This window comes from Aricia agestis, chromosome 18 (assembly GCF_905147365.1).
Source record: "Aricia agestis chromosome 18, ilAriAges1.1, whole genome shotgun sequence".
Classification (NCBI taxonomy): domain Eukaryota; kingdom Metazoa; phylum Arthropoda; class Insecta; order Lepidoptera; family Lycaenidae; genus Aricia; species Aricia agestis.
The window spans coordinates 8661581-8682662 of NC_056423.1; the positions used below are offsets into that span (position 1 = coordinate 8661581).

Sequence of the window (21082 nt, forward strand, 5' to 3'; positions counted from 1 at the left end):
ATACTTTAATTATTACCGAGATGGCCTTTAGAGGCTGCTTACGGTCCTAAACATGCAGCAACATGCAAAGAAATAGTTTCAGGTGGATTTGGGCGAATTGTTACCATAACAAGTGATTTATCACTTAGCGATGGTAACAATTGATCGAGTGTTTAAAATAATCAGTGCGAAAACTCTCATTTTGTGAAATTCTCTGTTCTTAGGACAAACCTTCCAAACGTCTCCTCGGAAGACCTTCGAAAAACAGGCAAGTGTTAATAAAGTCTGCGCCACGGTTTGAGGCTAATAAACGAACTTAGAGTTAGAATAAACATACATGAAAATAAATCACATTCCAGGGCTAGACCTAAAACTGACAAGTGTAAGGTGAGAATTTGGAAAAGTTGCAGCAGTTTAATTAAGCCGAATCGTTGGATGAATATTAGTAGAATGGAATGATAGAATGTGATTATGTCATTATGTACATGATATTAGAAATATGAACAATGATTCATTTGAAGAATTTTCATTATATTTCATAGAGATAGATACTTACAACTTTGTCGAAGACCGGCTGGTTGTCGTTGATGTCTTCGATCAATATTTTGATGGTGCAGGCGTCGTCGAGTTGTGGCTGTCCGTTATCACTCGCTCGTACTGTTATATACGCTTCCTTTTCTCTGGACGGCTCATCATGATCAAATATCTGTGCAAATTTATTAGATTATTTACACGAATCGAATAACACTTCTTACTAACCTTTATCCTTTGGGACAGCTTATAAGTCAATTGAGAGATTCTCAACGGTATTAATTACTGTTAATTGTTATTAAACAAAAAGGGGTAAAATATGGGAAAATTATGGATTAACAAAAATAAAGGAACTAAATTAAAAAAATTAAAGTTACTGACATCGGCAGTAGTTATTCTTCCAGATTCTGGGTCGACATGGAATCTCTCCTTCTCTCCTGGAGTTGACACGAATTTGTATGTCACTGTACCACCCATGTCGGGTGGATCCCGATCCTCTGCATGCACCTGAGATTAAATTGATTTCATTACGTAGTGTCTACATAGCATTGTTGCGTCAGCTAAAGTCCTCTTCAAACCATCAGTATAGCTGCCATATCATAAACAAGAGTTTTTTGACTGGTCATTTTTTACCTTCTACTTATATTTTTTTTTTAATGAAATAAGGGGGCAAACGAGCAAAGCAAAGGCAAACCTGATGGAAAGCAACATCCGTCGCCCATGGACACTCGCAGCATCAGAAGAGCTGCAAGTGCGTTGCCGGCCTTTTAAGAGGGAATAGAGTAATAGGAGAGGGAAGGGAAGGGAATAGGGGAGGACAGAGAAGGGAATAGAGTAGGGGATTGGGCCTCCGGTAAACTCACTCACTCGGCGAAACACAGCGCAAGCGCTGTTTCACGCCGGTTTTCTGTGAGAACGTGGTATTTCTCCGGTCGAGCCGGCCCATTCGTGCCGAAGCATGGCTCTCCCACGTACAAATTACAAAAGAAGACCTTGGGGTTAGTGAAAATAAAGATGAAATTGAAGAGATGCTTACCGTGAATACATAAGTTCCAACTGGCTGCTCTTCCTTTAACGTCGGCCTATAGTTTAAACATTCCGTGAAGAGAGGTTTGTGGTTGTCTTTGACTGCCAGCTTTGGTGACGTCGCAGGGATGAACTGAAACCGTGTTGGCATGTGCCACTACATAATTATACATTCGAATAACGAAGCTCATGCTAAAATATTTACAGGTCTAACTTTATACGTTTACGTCCAAAAATATCGAAAAGGGATCTAATTTTTAAGGTAAGGATATTTCTATGTTTAGAAGTCATCCGGTAATGGATAATCTCATCGATTTTTAGATATTTTCAGGACGCGAGCAATATCCTTGGACATAAAATTGGCTTTCCTTTAAATTTATACTTTCAAAGAAATCTAATCATTGGTTATACACAACTGATCATGCTCACTTTAAACTTACTCATCCGCTGCTTAAAACGCACGGAATACTCACATGTCCTGATCGCATTAAGTATACATATGCATGCATACTATTAATTTAAGAAGCACAAATCAATATGAAGACTAAAGGGAGAAAGCTTCATGAGCGAATGAGATGATCTGATGGAGATGAGGGCATACTCACGGACGTGTGGTACCCATCCAGATGTCTGGAATGCCGTAATCTGGTCACGTGGTGTGTCGTGTGATCCCGCACTGCAACAGGAAATTGATTATTAATAAGTTGTAAATCACAGGTTTTATTGGTTGGATGCAACGTGCCACGTGTTACAAATCTGGGATATTTTTAGGTAGAATACCTTCTTCTGAAATTAGTCTAAGCTTTAAAGTACATTAAATTCAATTTGCTTAAGCCCGGCCGCACATTATCCGAATTTCTGATCAGAAATTCGGACGCCTCGCCCCGCTCATACATTTTGACACGTCAGAATTCTGATAGTATGCGGGATCCACATCAAAATGTATGAACAGAGTGCGTTCCGGCAGGGCGTCCGAATTTTGTCGCGGTTGTGTATTCCGCGTATCCCGTGGCTCTGCCTTAAGCGGAAGAGTAGGAACACCGTTGGGGTTTTAGTGGGTATGCCCGGGCGCGGCCCTCCGCCCCCAGGGAGTCCCACATACCCCGGTAGCCCTCCCCAGACTGCCGGGGATGCGTAAACGCATTTCCCCAACGAAAAAAAAAAAAAAAAAAAAGGGCGTCCGAATTTCTCTGATCAGAAATTTCGGATAATGTGCGGCCGGGCAAAAAGATCTAAACGATCAGATAGAATACCTATTGCTTAAAATAAAAATAAAATATATTTCTTACTACCCACATTCCAAAATTATAATTGGTCTGTGCCACTAGACAGAAAAGGCAATTTACATAAGGGCCTGATTGCACCTACCAAGAATAGTGAGGAGACAGTGCTCTCGGCCGAGCACGTCCATATAAAACATACAGAGTGATGGGCCGAGAGCACCGTCTCGTTACTTTACTCGGTAGGGGTGAACATGGCATAAACAATCCATAACAATTTATCCAAATCAAATCAAAATCAAAAATCTTTATTGATTTCTCCTACAATACAAAACAAGATGTACAATTATTTTGATGTACCAAGTAACAAGTTGCAAAATATTAAAGATGGAGACTCGTGCCCTTACTAGCTGGCCCTGTGTTAAGGGGTCACCAGGCCCCCCCTCAGAAGGTAATACATTCACTTAAAATCGTGATTAACATCAGGTAAGTCACAGGTTGTGAGAGCATTTTATAAGACGTGTGTGTGTGTGTGTGTATGGTAGTGGTGTGTGTGTGTGTGTTTGTGTGTGTAATATAATATATTTTATTATTCAGTGTGTGAATTAAGTTACCACTTACCACCCTACACCCCAGCCCTACGAATATTGTATTGTCAACCAATAAGTTGACACAGCTTCAATCCAACCGTTCAATCATCCTAAAACGCATCCTATTTAAAGCCTTAAAGCCATTGAATAGTCAATTCGCATGTAAATTTTCGTCTAACGCCGATCGGGTCGTATCCACTCGGCTAATTCCGCTATCACTCACTAATTGCGACTGATGAGCCAATAAGCAGCTCGAGTTGACACTGTTGGCTGACCTATTTCGACGTTTAACTCCGATTTTCGGCTTTTGAGGATGGTTGGAGATGCAATAGGAATCTCTATTTGTTAGACTTGAAGTTATAGTTTGGTGTGAATGTGTCAGATTAGCCGTATTGTATTGGTCCAAGAAAATGAAGTATAATGTGACCGAGCTTTGCTCGGTATTCGATAAAAAACGAATTAAATGACATTTTTTAAAAATTATTCCTAGCTAGATCGATTTATTGCCCCCGAATCTATATACTAGATAATTGCTCGTTTAAAGATATAGGATGAAGTGTAACAAACCTATGGGTCTGTTTTGAGTTTTAAAGACTTATTTTTCTTGGAACGTGATTCCAGTAGATATTATATGTATTTACTAGCTGTCCCGACTCCCGGCAAACGTTTCTTTGCCATATAAAGTATTTCGCCCGTAATTTTTTATTGAAGTGACTAAATAAGTATGTCACCTTGGCAACGTCCATCGCTATTTTATATATTAGATATAATTGAAATTATAAAACTTTAATAACCCGTAACGAAATCAATATTTCAGTTTTTTAAGTTTTATCTTGTACTATTATCTATTCTGTGGTTTTATACATCATGATTTCGTTTGGGAGAGTGTCAGATTAAAGTTAATATTGGCCCGCAGACAATGGAGTGTGCCTACAGGTTACAACAAAACTAGATGTTAATACTTTATCGTGTGAATGAACCTCTTATATTATAGAGTTTACTGTATGAGTAGTACTTAGCAGCAATTAAAGAGTAACATCCTTAGCGCATAGAATCCTTAGCTATGTTTCAATGACAAATGCCCTAACGTCAAGAATTTGTCCATACAATAATTTAAAGAAAATCGGTGCGACCTTTCAGCCTTAAAGTAAAACATACAAAACTACCTCAATGATAAACCAACGATGTGTTTGCTGTAACAGTTTCAAACAGACCACAGAGGTTAAATGAGGTAGCTGCAATTTAGAGCCAGACCACACTCAAGGGCCAATTGAATGGACGTAAAACATTTAAAAACTTGTTGAATGCACACGAAAATTACTTTGGCACGTGAAAAATGTTACGAGTAGTTTTCATTGACTTCAGTTTATTTTAGTGCAATGGGCCCTTTTCCTACCATGCGAGTTCACCCGCACGCTGATGTGCTCCGCATGCGGGTGACAACATTTAAGCTGCGCGTCCGAATCGGAGCGTACGGAGCGTCGTCATTTACGAAATGCCGATGGGGTGCGTCCACTGCATTCGGATTCCGCATCGGCAATTTAGTTATTAATGTATATATGAAATGTGTGCGTTAACGCTTTGGAGTTAAGGTTGGATTTGCTATGTTCAGTTTTGATACTTTGTTTCGATGCGCTTTGACTCTGCACTAAATTTATTATAAATTGACCCATAGACGCGGCTGCGGATGACGTCATCGGCATAAATTCCGGTCTCAGGCACAGAAATGCCGATCCTGTGCACGCAGTACCATACAAATCAATACAAAGCAACAAATCCGTACGCTCCGATTCCGATCCAGTGCACGCGCAGCTTTATTCGTACCTCATCGCTCCATGTTTTGTGAATTGACCCTACGAGCAGGGGCGTAGCTACTTCCCCAACATACTTAAAGTATGTTGGGGGTATACTACTAGTTGACCACGCGTATCCCGGTTCGGAGCCTGTTCCGAGGCGAGGCAATTACGGCAGTAGGGAGTTTCATACAAACAATATTGAACGGCTCGAGGCGATACGGTGCCGATCCCTTTCCGAGTTGATATGTGTGCTGTGACGTTTAGGCTTCCTGAGGGCTTCCAAACATTATTTTTTATTCGGCATCCTACTAAGGCACGCTTCTGCCTACAGGTTACCTTTTTGATAATACCTTTAAGTAGGCATTAGCTAACAGATAGGGTAAATCGACCGTGAACGACCCCGTATCGCTTGTGCGTCAATACTTAAGTGGGATGGCAATTAGGACTGTCCGTGAAATGGCTCGGGATATACTTACCCTACTTTTCAAGAACAGTTGTAAAAAACTTGCTTTTGTGATGTGATAATAATATGGGTTTTTTGAGTTATTTAAAACTAATAATATTTTAGTCAGCTACAGTTAGGTGTGAATAAATCGATCGTGGATCATGTTTTTGTCACTATCGTTTGAAAGAGAAGGCATGAAATTCAATTATATCTACATAACTTATAAATAGAATCTGAACATACTTCTGTCCTCGTATATACGAGGCATGCACAATCCGCTCTGATCAGTTCGGCCTTCCCATAAGGGCTTTTAAGGTTCCCGAGCCTCATTCCTCACTGCAAGCAACCGCGACCGACAAAAATGCATTTCTAAATTTATATGGATTTGACAGATTCTAAATTTATAAGGATTTCACAGAATTTATGCCGCGCTGCGCCTCCCCTCGCCTCGTCGCATTGCGGTCTGAATTGACCCTAAGGGTTGATTCAGACCGCAACGGGACGAGTAGATGCATTTCTCAATTTGTATGGAATTGACAGATTGCAATTGCGTCAGAGGTCTTGCGAATCTGTCAAATCCATACTAATTTATGCCGCGCCGAGCCGAGCCTCGTCGCGTTGCGGTCTGAATTGACCCTAGTCCCTAAAACTATCGAAGGGAGCGCACCCTCATTTACGGCATCAGGTTAAACGATGAAGCTAATCCTAAGTAATGGTTACATTGACGGTTCGGCGCGGCTCGTGAGCTAAGCTGCGGGGATTACTGTCCAAATTAATCCATACTAATATTATAAATGCGAAAGTGTGTCTGTCTGTTACCTCTTCACGCCCAAACCGCTGAACCGATTCTGATGAAATTTAGTATGGAGATACTTTGGGCCCCGGGAAAGGACAAAGGATATTTTTTATCCCGGAAAAATGAACGGTTCCCACGGCGCAACGGAGCTGCGGGTGTCATATCTAGTACTTTTATAATAGCTTAATACCTAAGCTTATTATTCAATCATTGTTTTTCTCTAGTTTATGTTTAAATGTGTTAATACAAACCATTTACCAATATTAGTAAAAGATGAAGGAACAGTAAATTAATTTCAAAAATAAGATTACATTTACTGCCAATTCCAATAAAAAGATGAAAGCAAATAACCAAATCAGATACTCTTGGTTAATATAACTAAGATATTGAACAGAGGTGGAAGACTTTGATGTTGAAAACAGCAAATTAAATTGATTTCATATGAAAATTATGTAGGTAAATGTTTGTTACTTCAGAAGTTGATTACTTACCTCGTAAGTAACACCTTACTTGTAAACATTTTTAAAATGATTGGTATGAAATGTATACTTATAAAAATGATTCGATTTTGTTAGTTTTTTTTTTATGAACTAAAAACGAGAAAACGGATCACCTGATGGAAAGCAACTTCCGTCGCCCATGGACACTCGCAGCTACAGAAGAGCTGCAGGTGCGTTGCCGGCTTTTAAGAGGGAATATTGTAATGGGGAGGGTAGGGAAAAGAATAGGGGAGGGTAGGGAAGGAAATATGGGAGGGTAGGGAAGGGAAAAGGGTAGGGGATTGGGCTTGAGCTTCGCTTAAACTAGAGAACGGTCGAATGGCCTAATTTTAGTCTTGGAATGCTCGTAGAAGTCCAGGGAAGTTATTTATTAGGATACGAAGTTCACCGGGTCATGAAGTTAAAAAAAGAAAAATATACATTTCAATATTTCACATACTTTTCAATTATCTATAGTTCAAAACTCAAATATATTTTAGTTGGTAACCAAAACACAAACGTAAACTTAAAAAGGTAAAGCCTTATAGGCTCCTAATAAGTGCTGTAAAACCATAATTAATACTTTAATCAGAACAAACTGGAGGGATTCTAGTGGAGTGTGAAATTCGATTTGACACCCCGCAGAAAATACATCGAAACTTCGAAAACTGATTTAGGGAAAACTTTGTTAGGTCAAAGTTTTAAAGTTAAAACGGAAGGTTATACATTTAAGGATTCCGAAGGACGAAAGGAAAATTGAATTAAAAGATAAGATTATTGGCCGTCTGTCAGTCAGTGTGTCAGTAGATCGGCATCAGCAGAGCAGAGACAGGTAAGCTAAGGTAGGCTAAGGTACTCCTTAGTTCTGTCTACTCTGCAGTCTGCTGATACCGACCTTAGAAGTTTGTTTGAAGTCGAGGTGCTCCTCGACTTCAAACAAACGGGCGAATCTACGCGAGTTGGGCGCGACTGTCACTTTCAACATGTTTCACAATTAAAGTATACACCAAGGGCTAGAGAAATTGAAAATAGGTATTTTAAAATGTATTGCTGTCTCACCAATCTCAAGTCTCCCACCGCAGAGCGCGATAGAGACAACACGACAAAAGTTCTAATAAAAGAACAGAAAATCATCGATTCGTTATCCGCTGATTTATTCTCCAAAACTTAACCGATTTAAGTACTTTTTTCATTAAGAATTAAAGCAAGGATTGAGCTGTGTTCCTATGTTTTAGTTTCTTTGTATATTCTAGCCAGTATTGTTTTCTGGGTGTTTGAACACAGAGGAAAATCTGGCCATTTTTTTGGGTTTTTGAACGTTCATATCTTTTTTATTAACTAAATTATGAAAAAAAAAGAAAACATAGGGACATTGTATTAGTGGCCATAGATATTAAGTAAAAAAATTATAGCTCTACCGGCATTATCCAGGGAGGAAACAGGAGTTTGTATGGAAAAACGGCGGTGTGGACTCCTCTTAAGGACCATGCCACACGATGCGGTACGGCGGCGGTGCCGCTCCGGTGTCCTACATATAAAAACGGATGGTATGGCCACACGGCGCGTCCGGTGCCGCTCCGGCGCTGCACCGCAGATGAGGCGGGGACGCGGGGAGCTCGAGTTCGTCGCTGCTACAGTACTGCAAACGTTGCGGTGCCGCACTCACCGTGTGGCCGGTAGTCCGGTGAGACAGACACCGGAGCCGGCCGGAGCGGTGCCGCACCGCGTCGTGTGGCATGGCGGTAACGCATTAGTACCATAAAGTTAATATACCTACCTAGCGGAATAGAGCAGCAATCTCGAGCTGTCAAATGAAACCGAAATTGGTTTCATCTGTGTGTAAAAATATGTGTACGTATACACTTACACAAGCATGATTGAACGTCATGATTTCTATGAGATTAAATTGTCAACGTGCGGCACGTGACGACTGGTCGTCAAAAAAGAATGCTGCTGTCATGTATCACACGTCTCTTTTTACCACGCAGTGTTACTGATAGTGACATCTCTCTTGCTCAGGCCTTTGTTTCTCTATTCCGCTAGGTACCTATATTAACTTTATGATTAGTACGGCGCGCGGGCCGATATTACATACTACGTCAAACGTATAAATTTCGAGATCTCTTCTGAGTCCGTCTACTCGTTAGTTCTGTATACTCTGGTATCAGTCTGTCTGTTAAAGACATTTATTTTGGAGGTTCGTAGAGTTGAAAGTAGATATATAATGATTTATGCCTACTCAGGTCTACGGTCTCTTACGCCATATAAAAATCAATAATAAGTTATTACTAGCATCATTATATACCACGGTAAAGTGGTTCCATAAAATCAATGCATAGTTTTATTGTACAGGTATTACAATAAACAATTTACAGAATTGTTGTCTTGTAACAATATTCCCCGAGAACATTTTCTGTTCGACTGACAATGTTCTAGGAAGCTCTGAGCAACACAAAAACATCAGGCGATATTAAGAAGTGCCACTTCGTTAGGTTTTTCCTATTGGAAAACTACCTTTGTTGCCAATATAAAATTAATTTGAAAATATCTTTGAAATAACCAATGGGATCTTTATTTAAATATCTCGCAATGGAATCAGGGTTTTTAGCCAGTGTGCTTACAATAATTTTGGCAGAGCATTTGAAAATAAAATTTAACTATGTTGACATCGCATAACGTCGAAGTTCGTAAACAAATGGGATTTGACAAACACATCGTTAGCCTAATGATCGAATGCATTATTTGCCTTTAACATAACGCATAAACAATTAAAATCGACGACGTACAGACCAATTTTAGCCTTATATCCGACAATTATAAGATCTAAATTGCCGTTATGTTTGCGTACAAGAAATTCACACTCAAATAATTCCTCGAAGGCTTTCAAATCCATCCTCAATCGTGTGCCTGACACCGGAACCTGCCGTTTTTCCTTTGTACCCCTCGGGAGGGGTACATCGGAACCCCCTGTCTCCCCCCAGGGGTCCAGGGGTCTATTGTGTCTGGCTAATTTGAATATTCAGGTGTGGTCACGTCGATGGACGTCGGATGAATATTTTTTCGTCCAGTAATTTAAAAGTTGTCCGGCGAATCCGCAAAGCCTTAATTTAGAAATAAAATCCTGTAGTGGGATTTCGGAATTTTAGGTCCTTTAGGACTTTTAGGTCCTTCAAACAAAATGAAAGTATCTATTTAAGACGTAAGCCACTTCCTATGAGGTTTTGTAAAGCTTGTCTGCCCAGAATTTTTTGGCATCTAATTTTCGTCCCTATAAAATGTACCTACGTAATTTGACGACGTAAGGTATATTATAATATGTCAATAAGGCATGTGGTATGTCCTTATTTCGAAATTCAAGCTTCGCCGTCGACATTGTCGAACGCATCTTGACTAAGCCTCCTCACAAAATACATTTTTTTTCCTTTAGATCAGACATTCCATTGATAGTAAAATAACAAAAGATTAAATATAATATATCACATAATATGCCTGATCAAACACAGTAATCCCACAATGTAAAAGGAGATTTCTACGAACAAAGGTATTTATGAATGTAAACACAATGGCCAAAAGAATATATATTATTTACATGCAAATGGAAAATGTACACGATATTCGATAGCCTTATATTGTTGATTAAGGATAAAGCTATGTATAAATAGGAGATATCATATTATTGGTTAAATATGCCAAATATTTATTTTGCGTGTATCGTGCGAGTTTCTTAGGGGGCGTCCACAAATTACGTGAGGTGTTTAAGGGGGCGAGGAAATCGAGTCAAATCTTATCTAATCTGACGTTGGGGAGAGGGGGGATCTCGGCAAATCTTACGTAAATTTTTCTCTCATTGTCACAAGAAAAATTATACTATTTTGGTCCATTTCATCCATAAGCATATACGTACAGCTTAAGATTTAATCGTAAGTGTGATCGTAATACGATTAAGATCATTCACTAATTCGTTCGAACGAAACTACATTGACGATATATTACACTTACATCTACTAGGCCCGTCGATATCGACATCAAACATTGCAAACGCGATTGTAATTACGATTTTGTTATATGTTGTTAGGTCCCTTGAGAGTAGTTAACACCCAAATTTGCAACCCTGAAAACCCTGTGCTGTCAATGAAAATGTCAAATCAAAATCCGTTCAGTAGTTTTTGCGTCTTTATCTCATGAACCGTGATAGCTAGAGAGTTGAAATTTACACAGGTGATGTATTTCTGTTGCCGCTATAACAAAAAATACTAAAAACCAGAATAAAATGAATATGAAGGGGGGCTCCCATACAAAAAACGTGATTTTACCAAAGTTCTAACGAACGTACTTGAAAAACTCTTCGTTTTTATAACAAACTGAAATATGTGCCAAAATTTCGCAGTTTTTCGAGCACCGTGGGGGCAGCACAGGGTTTTCAGGGTTGCAAAATTGGGTGTTAACTACTCTCAAGGGACCTAACAACATATATCAAAATCGTGATTACAATTGCGTTTGCAATGTTTAATTTTTTTATGTCAAAAAATGTCACGTGAGATTGGGGGATGGGGAGGGGGTTGAATAAAATCTCACGAAATCTCACCAGGGGGGAGGGTCAGAAAATGTAAAAAAATCCTCACGTAATTTGTGGACGCCCCCTTATACCGATCCATCTGGCCGGGTTAGTTCCTGAATTACGTACGACTAAACCAAAGCGTTAGTTTAAAACCAATCTATATTCCATACTAATATTGCAAATTCGAAAGTGTGTCTGTCTGTCACATCTTCACGCCAAAGCCGCAGTACAACCGATTCTGCTGCCATTTTATATGAAGATACTAAAGGTATCTTACATCTTATATACTTACTTGAGTTGCGGGCTTCATGTAGCTTATGATATTTCTAAGATATACACGTCCTAACAATCGTTTCTCGTAGAAGGGATCACAAGCTACACAATGGCGCTGTAAGGTTACAATCATGTTCGTAACATTTATAATAATCGAGCACTGAAAGGTTATTAATGTTGCGAAAGGTTACCCCTACCTTTTGTACGAATACAGAATAACATCGTGCAACGTATATCAAGGGTCTTAAGGTGACTTTCCGATCTTTGCCGAAGCAACCGCGACTGACAAAAAATCAAATAAAATGCCACTTTATGACCTAGGGCAGGGCTTCCCAAACTTATTTGTACTGTGGTCTGTGACGCCCTTGGGACTTTGCCATTTCTTTACGACGCCCCTCAAGCCAGCCCTCAAAAATACTTTTCAATTTTAGAACCAGCCTACATAGGTTATCATAAAACACTATTTGGACACTTATATTTTTATTTTTATTGGGAAATAATGACCAATCAAAACATAAGGATAAAAATTAAAAAAGATTAAAAAGATATAATATATTATGAAACCTATTAAAGACAGCAAAGCTGGCTGATTATGTGAAGGATGCGCTTGCTTTTCTGAGCATAGCTTCTGAAACCGGGGATGTATTCAGAATTTGACATAATATTTAGTTGTGTTGACATGCGACGCCCCTGGGACAGTGTCGCGACGACCCGGGGCGTCGCGACGCACAGTTTGGAAAGCCCTGACTTAGGGTATAGGTTTTATTTTGTTCTATGATATTACAAAGCAGCGGCGGCATGGGTCGCTAAACCAATGTCGGTAGAAAATATCGGATTATCTGTATTATACGTCTATCTGTCTATCGGTTAAGAGTGTGCTTGAGCCGGGGTCGCGGGTTCGAATCCCGCCGACGAAACAAAAAGTTTTCAATGTTCTTCGGTCATGGACGTGTATTAATATATTGTGTATGATATAATAAAAATATCACATCCATCCAAACTTTATAACATAAATGCAAAATACTTAATATTATAAATGCGATTTTTTTTTTTTAAAGGCAGGTCACTGTAGCCCTGACGTCACTGCGACCCATGAGGATCTATTGTGACTCCTTCGCACTAGAGTATCCTCCCCAACCCTATACTGCTCATAAATTGAACGATATGGTTGGGGTTGGTGCCACGAATTTCCTCTGTGGACGAGTATTCGTGGCCACCAAGGTGCCTGTTCCTGCTCTGTAGTAGAGCAGGGCAGTCGAGGAGAAGGTGAATAGGTGTTTCATCCTCCTCCTCACAGAATCTGCAAGTCATTATGCTACAAATACCCATTCTGTTTAGGTGTTTGTTGAGCTTGCAGTGCCCAGTTAGGCTTCTGGTAAGGATTTTTAATTGGTTCCTACCCAAGGTGAGCACTAATTCTGATTGTTTCTTGTTGAAGTCAGGAATTAGTGCCTTGGAGTGTTCAAGGCCAGGGGTCTCAGCCCATTGCTTCCTGCATAGTCTGTGACCCCATTCCTTGAGCACTTGCTTTGTGGTACTGGGAGTTATACCACAGAATGGTTCTGGACCATATATGAGACTCTCGGCCCCAAGCCTAGCCAGCTCGTCAGCGGTTTCATTGCCGGGGACGTTGCTGTGGCCCGGGACCCATACTAGGCGGATGTTGTTGTTCCTTCCCAGCATGTTTAACGTCTCAATGCATTCCAGAACTAATTTGGACGAGACTTCTGCGGCAGTCAGTGCTTTAAGTGCAGCTTGACTATCGGAGAAGATAAAAACGTTTTTATTAACTAGGGCCATCTCCAGGCTTTCTAGTGAACAACCGAGGATAGCGAAGACTTCAGCCTGAAACACGGTCGCAAACTCCCCCAAACAGGCGTATTTGCCTTTTGGTGGCCTGCCTCCGTAGATTCCGGCTCCCGCACGGTTGTCTTTCCTTGATCCATCCGTGAACCAAACTATGTCGCTAGGGCGGACATCGATTGGATTTTTCCTTTCCCAGTCCTCCCTGGAAGGTATAAAAACCTGGTACTGCTTCGAAAAGCTATACACCTTGATCATGGCATCTGATGGCATGGCCATGATAGGTGATTCACTGAGAGACTGTTCCAGCTGTCGAAATGGGGTGGAGACCCAATTCGTCCCACCCGCCGTCCTGGCCCTGAGAGCCACCTTTTTGGCCTCCATCTGAACAAGCAGAGGAAGCGGAGTTAAGTTGATCAGGGCCTCGAGGGAAGCGGTGGGTGTTGACGAGAGTGCACCCGTGATTATTAGACATGCCAGTCTCTGTACGCTGTTTAGTCTTTTGTGACAGTTTACTTGTTCAGCCTTTTTATGCCACACTGCGCAGCCATATGTGGTAATCGGTCTCACTACGGCTGTATATAGCCATAGCATTGCCTTCGGCCGAATACCCCATTTAGAGATGACAAGCTTCCAACAGGAACCCAGAGCACATCTAGCCTTTTTCGTAATATACGAGTACTCGATGTGCTTATTCCAAGTGAGTCCTTTGTCTAGGATTACTCCTAGATATTTGACATCACCCGCAAACTTAATAGTTTTCCCAAAGAGTGTTGGGGGTTTTAGTCCCTCTAACTTCCTCTTTTTGGTGAAAGGTATCAAGGTATCGTAATTAAGGTATATAAATGCGATAGTGTGTCTGTCTGTCTGTCACCTCTTCACGCTCAAACCGCTGAACCGATTTTGCGAGTTTTGGAGATACTTTGAGTCCCGAGAAAGGACATAGCATAGTTTTTATCCGAGAAAAATGGACGGTTCCCGCGCGAGAAACGAATTTAGGCCCAACGGAGTTGTGGACATTATATAGTAGAAGTATAAGTGTCTAAACACAGTAGGCCGAAGTTACGCGGCGTAAATTCCGCATGATTACGTCCGCAATGTCAAACGCATACAAAATACGTACGGCACGCGACGGAATAGTGTGTCATCGGTAATATAAAATACATTGCGGACGTAATCATGCGGAATTTACGCCGCGTAACTTCGGCCTAGTGTGTTTAACAAACACAAAAATATGAGAAGTCTGCAGAAAATTCTTTCAAGGCAAATCGAAAGCAATCGGGCGAAGGGAATAAAATCCAAAGTATATGGGCATTGGGCTTAGGTCGCGGCGGGTCACGTGATCCCGGCCCTTTCCCCCGGATAAAAGGGCTCGAGGGCTTTGAGATAACGATGCGATAGCAATTAATCTCTATTAATATACTAGCTGATCCAGCATTGTAGCGGTAAGGACCGTTTCACCACTTCCTGATAAGTGCCGGATAGGCTATCCACAACCTAACTTGTATGGAGCATCTGTCAAATAAGTTGTGGATAGCCTATCCGGCACCTTATTAGGAAGGTGAAATAGGCCCTAAGTATATTATGATATCAGACGTTTATGGCCGGTTTATATAATTCCAATCCAGTAATTCAATCCAGCGAATTTTTTCAGATTTGCATTCCAGTGCCTTCCAGTGCCCGTTTACATGTTTCCAATAGTAATCCAGCGCTGTATTGGATCCCTGGATTGGAATAATGTAATCCGGCCATTATGTCACCTCGATCTCAGAAACACTTCAATAGCGCGATTGAGGACTATGTGTCGTTCGGTATTCTACACAGTTGTTTTGAAAATAAAGAAAGTATAGACGATTCTCAGACCTACAGGATAAGCACAAAAAAAATCCGTACAAAAACTTCAAAATTAATGAGGAATTGTGCCCACGGGCAGACTCTAGTTTTTTTATCGATAATTCAGTATATAATACTTAATTGAATCCTATCGTATTTTGTAATTACATAATATAGTTCAGTAGATATTTTCGATGTTCAATTGCACGCAATGTGTATTTTTTTTTATGAAATAAGGGGGCAAACGAGCAAACGGGTCACCTGATGGAAAGCAACTTCCGTCGCCCATGGACACTCGCAGCATCAGAAGAGCTGCAAGTGCGTTGCCGGTCTTTTAAGAGGGAATAGGGTAATAGGGGAGGGTAGGGAAGGGAAGGGAAGGGAATAGTTGAAGGTAGGGAAGAGAATAGGGTAGGGGTTAGGGGATTGGGCCTCCGGTAAACTCACTCACTCGGCGAAACACAGCGCAAGCGCTGTTTCACGCCGGTTTTCTGTGAGAACGTGGTATTTATCCGGTCGAGCCGGCCCATTCGTGCCGAAGCATGGCTCTCCCACGTATGGCAGAATGTACAAGAACAATATATTAATTAATGTTAAGACCTATGTAACACTACATTCTTGCAATAAAATATTCTATTCCATTAAGAAAATCCCATTTTATCGATAACTCCCATCCCTATTACAGATAACTCCAGGTGAAGATCCCTTAAGATAAGGCATAGGACCAAGGGCACAATTAGCCGAATTAATTTCGGCTAAATCCTTATAAATTCTGAGAATTCGCCGAAATAGCGATTCAGTTCTGATTAAATTAAAACTTCTTTGTGTAAATTATTCGGATATTTTGAAGAATTGAGATTAGTTTAAGCTTTCATTGCGAATAATGAGGATGAACGTTTCAATCTTGTTACTTTGGTTATTGAAGTATAAAGATGGAAGATAAAATCTCCAGCACCCGTAGCATGGCTACAGTAGAAATAGGAAAGTATAGACAAACAGCGGAGATAAACTGAAGGTGCCGTTCCGATCTTTACCGCGGCTAGCCGCGATCGACAAAAATTTAATCACAATGCCACTTTATGACATAGACTATAGTCTACGTCATAAAGTAGGATTTTATTTGAATTTTTAGGACTACAGTCTATGTCATAAAGTGGCATTATATTTGATTTTTTGTCGATCGCGGCTAGCGGCGGTAAAGATCGGAACGGCACCATCAGTTTATCTCCGCTGTTTGTCTATACTTTCGTATTTCTACTGTAGCCATGCTACGGGTGCAGGTAGGTAAGGTGGTTTGATTCCAAAGCTGGGTTAATTATTTTCCAAAACACTATTAAGACAGTACTCAGTTTTATTTCATCATAATTTTCCACGCAAGTCGCAATTTTTATGATCATATTCTTATATTTTTTGTAATAAAAATTATGATCCTTATCCGTCGCACTATAAGTATAATTTAATTTATTTGCCCATTTCATACGTAGCACGTGTACAATGTACCTGTTTTAAAATTAATTGATAAACTTGAAACTCAACAAAGCATTCAAATAAATGACCGTCCACAATTACAGAGCAAAACTTTTGCAACGAAAACAACAGTTAATCACACAAACAGAATAATTACAGCCTTATAGAGCTTTATACTAAAGCCACAATATAAGTTACACAGTAGAACCTATTCATACTAGACCGGCCGCAACGTTATGCAAGGCTACACACACATGGTAAAATTCGGATAACCTGCTGTTATAGCGGCAATGCAGTTTTACTTAACTTGCCTCCTAATACTTTATAAATTCGGCTCTAATATCTTACAGGATTTGAATATCATATTTTCGATGCAGACTTGTCAACCAAATGTTAAATGTCATGCCAACATTAAAACACATTCTCATTGGGAAAAACTCCAAAATAAGTTAGTTTTTTCACGAAAATAAAATATTATTAGGCATGTTTATTATTTAATAGTTATTATTCTCCAGACTGGTTCGAATTTCTTATATATTTAAACGAGCAATTCTTGTATATATATAATTGGAATCTCGGAATCGGCTCCAACGATTTTCATGAAATTTAGTATATAGGGGGTTTCGGGGGCGATAAATCGATCTAGCTAGGAATCATTTTTAGAAAATGACATTTTATTCGTGTCTAATCGAATACCGAGCGAAGCTCGGTCAAATAGCTTGTGTTGCATTATATTAGCAGCAGTGGCGTATATTTGTTTCTGTGTTGGCAGGGTTTCTAAAATATGGCCGAGTTACTCTACTCTATGATCTTTATTTTACAGAGCCTTTACAGTCATTTCCCCATTCACAACTATTTTCGCAAAGCCGAAACAGCAATTAAAAATCTCTCGACTCGCGTAATTACTTTCTTCACTCGTACATTAACTCGTTAGCTCTTTGTCGGACAAACAGAGCCGTCTTTTGCATTATAATGGTACAACTGCAAATGTTATAGTGAGTTTCATCTTAAAGTATTGCTAGGAAATAGCAGACTAGGGCTGTAGGGTACTGATGGGATTTATAATGTACGAGCATTTGCCCGCGGCTTCGCTCGCGTTAAGAAGTATTATTATATACAAACTTTCATCCCCTATTTGAACCCCTTGGGGTTGGAATTTATCAAAATCCTTTCTTAGCGGATGCCTACGTCATAACATCTACCTACATGCCAAATTTCAGCCCGATCCGTCTAGTGGTTTGGGCTGTGCGTTGATAGATCACTATGTCAATCAGTCAGTTAGTCACCTTTGAGTTTTATATATAGGTATAGATATTCGTATTGTAGACGTTTCCGTGGTCCAGCGGTTGACTCGGAGGTCGGGAGGTCGATTCCCGCGTTGGAAACATATTGTTATTTTCCAAGTTTGGTTAGGACTATAGTAGAATTGGGAAGGAAATTATTATTCAGTTTGCTTCCACATTTTACTTTCTATATAACAGCCATGTGAGCTTATACCTATACTATTTCACTATACTTAGTTATACTATGATTAAGTCTAAATTAGGTCTAAATTATAAGCTATAATCTACGAAGCTATAATAATCCTTGCAATTGCTAGGTGTCTATTTACCATAATATAGTAAATTATATGTTTGGAACATGATAACGCCTTGCTCCTGGCGAGGTAGCCAGGCCTAATTAGAAAATCGCCCAATGGTCGAAATACGACCTTAGTTTCAACGACATTAGGAGTTAAGACTACTACCTATATTTTGTAGAAAAATTAAAAATTTATCATATTTTTTTCAAACTCTTGTCTCTGGGACTCAGGTGATCTCAGACTGGCCGTGTAAGCATTGTCTAATAGTATCTAAGATTCAATAAAAAAAGCTAAAATCCATTTTCAATTTGTCACCTTGTTGTCAACAGACTTCAACCATAAAAAAAAGAGTATAATTTGTATGTATAGGCTTGTCACTCAAAAATCTGTCATCTTCTTGAGTGTGCGTATTGTAGTGTGTGTAATGTTTTATTTGTTTAAAAATGTATGATAAAAGCATAATTTCAAAATAATATTAGCTCGATGCAGTCCTTCACCAATCACCATATAAACTATAACTGTGCAAAATTTCATTCATCTACGTTTCCCCGTTTTTCGTCAAATGGGTTACAAAGTTTTTGGATCACGTATTACGATTATTATTATATTTGTAGAAATATAATGTCCTACTATAATTACTTAATATTTTTCAAATATAATTAATATGTCATGAAGAAATTCATAATCTACTAAACGAAAAATAATGCTTTGGAATTATTTTTCGTTTAGTAGATTATGAATTTCCAGTTGGCAGCAGGCGACATGAAGCGATAGCAGACGACGTCTCGTCGCGACACTAGTGTTTCTATGTAGAGATTAGTAAAAGTGGGGAGGGGGACTATTACATTAATTCTTAATTCTGCAAGCAAAAGAAAGTCAGTCCACTATTGCCCCGATATGCTTTCATTCTACTCTTTTCTTTTCTTTCTTTTTTCTCCAACCATCTTAGCTTGACTGACGTCTACAGGATTACTACTCGAAAGTAATAAATTCTAACATTAAGATTAATTAAACTTGGCGGGGAAGTAAAAATGAGTTTTATTACGTGAAAAACAAGATTCAATTTAAGTTACAGTCGGGTGGGACATGAGTGACAAGTTAATGAAAACGGTCGTGAGGCTCTGACGGACGTGGCGCGTCCTACGCACCAATTTTTGTAGGACAATCATAATCTAAGGTCAGTTCACACTACAACGTGACGAGGCGATGCGATTTATTTAATGCATCGTCAATAGTTGCATATGCCACCACTACACTTCTTGCAGGTTGTATAAAGGTAGCAATGAAGTGGAATTCGTATAACTCTATTCTATTAACTTCTACGGTGCCTCAATAAAGTAATTTTTTTATTTCTTTTTTTTTGCTGTATATCGGCTTAAGGGTAAAAATGCAAGTTCTACATAAATAGTACATTACGCACCTAGGGCACAGAATATTTATATTAGTAGTACCAACCTAGGGCAGGAAAATAAGATCTGAGGCATTTTTATTTACTGCCCATGGTGCGTTACATACTTACTATTTTTCTCATCGACGGAGGCGGAAAACGGCAACATCGGTAAGCGCAGCGGGAAGAAATTGACGTTTTTCGGCCCGGAGGTGAGAAAAATAATATTACTTTTGACCCTCGATGGACATTGGACATATCATAAAACAGAGAGGAGTCATTATATTTAAATTTAGATATTTTATGGCCTGTTTCACCACTTTCTGATAAAGTGCCAAATAGGCTTTTCACAACTTTTTTGACAGATTCTCCATACTTCATCTAAATCAAAAATCAAAATCAAAATTGTTTTATTTCTGAATAAATTTAAAATAAATGTTTTCAGAAAGTCCTACATGATGCCTACCACCGGTTCGGGAACTAACCCGGCGAGAAGAACCGGCGTAAGAAACTCGCACGGGGCCCACTTTTTTACCAAAAAAAGTGAGAAAAAAATTAATCTTTTAAAATAAAGTTTACAATTTTGTAACTAAATATTATATACAATATCCACATACATAATTGTAAGTCCTATAATAATGAAGAAGTAGCCTTGCGAGAAGCCATCCTACTCCCAAGGTGTGCCATCGTTTATGAAATCATTGACCTTATAATAGGCTTTGGCACACAAACGTTCTTTAACTACTTTTTTAAATTTATTAATGGAAAGATTTTGAACGTTTTCTGGGATTTTGTTGTAAAGGCGTATACATTGACCTTTAAAAGATTTACTGACTTTACTAAGTCTGATAACCGGCATATCTAGCTTGTGCTTATTTCTAGTATTCCTAGAATGAATGTCACTTTTAACTTTAAATTTACTTATATTTTTTCTAACATATATTACATTATCCAAAATGTATTGAGAAGCAACAGTTAGAATACCAATTTCTTTAAATTTATCTCTCAGAGATTCTAAAGCAGACATTTTATAAATAGAACGTATGGCTCGCTTCTGCAGCACAAATATTGTATTAATGTCGGCAGCGTTTCCCCATAAAAGGATTCCATATGACATCCTACTATGAAAATAACTAAAATATACTAATCGTGCCGTATCTTCGTCAGAAATTTCCCTAATTTTTCTGACTGCATATGCTGCAGAACTGAGCCTACCTGCAAGATTAACAATGTGAGGACCCCACTGTAATTTACTATCAAGTGTAATACCTAAGAATACAGTGTTGTCTACCAAATTCATCTTCTCATCATTTAATA

General features: G+C 39.3%; 1 protein-coding gene across 2 annotated transcripts in view; it reads right to left on the reverse strand.

Moving 5' to 3' along the window:
- The window catches only part of LOC121735785 (DE-cadherin), a 318616-nt gene that overhangs the window by 68121 nt on the left and 229413 nt on the right, over window positions 1–21082 (reverse strand). For both annotated transcript variants that reach the window (XM_042126737.1, XM_042126736.1), the window contains exons 2-5: window positions 2142–2212; window positions 1547–1669; window positions 892–1017; window positions 536–685 (exon numbers count right to left, since the gene is read on the reverse strand). In XM_042126737.1, the coding sequence (XP_041982671.1) occupies window positions 536–685; window positions 892–1017; window positions 1547–1669; window positions 2142–2212 (470 nt within the window). The remainder of the gene's footprint in view (window positions 1–535; window positions 686–891; window positions 1018–1546; window positions 1670–2141; window positions 2213–21082) is intronic.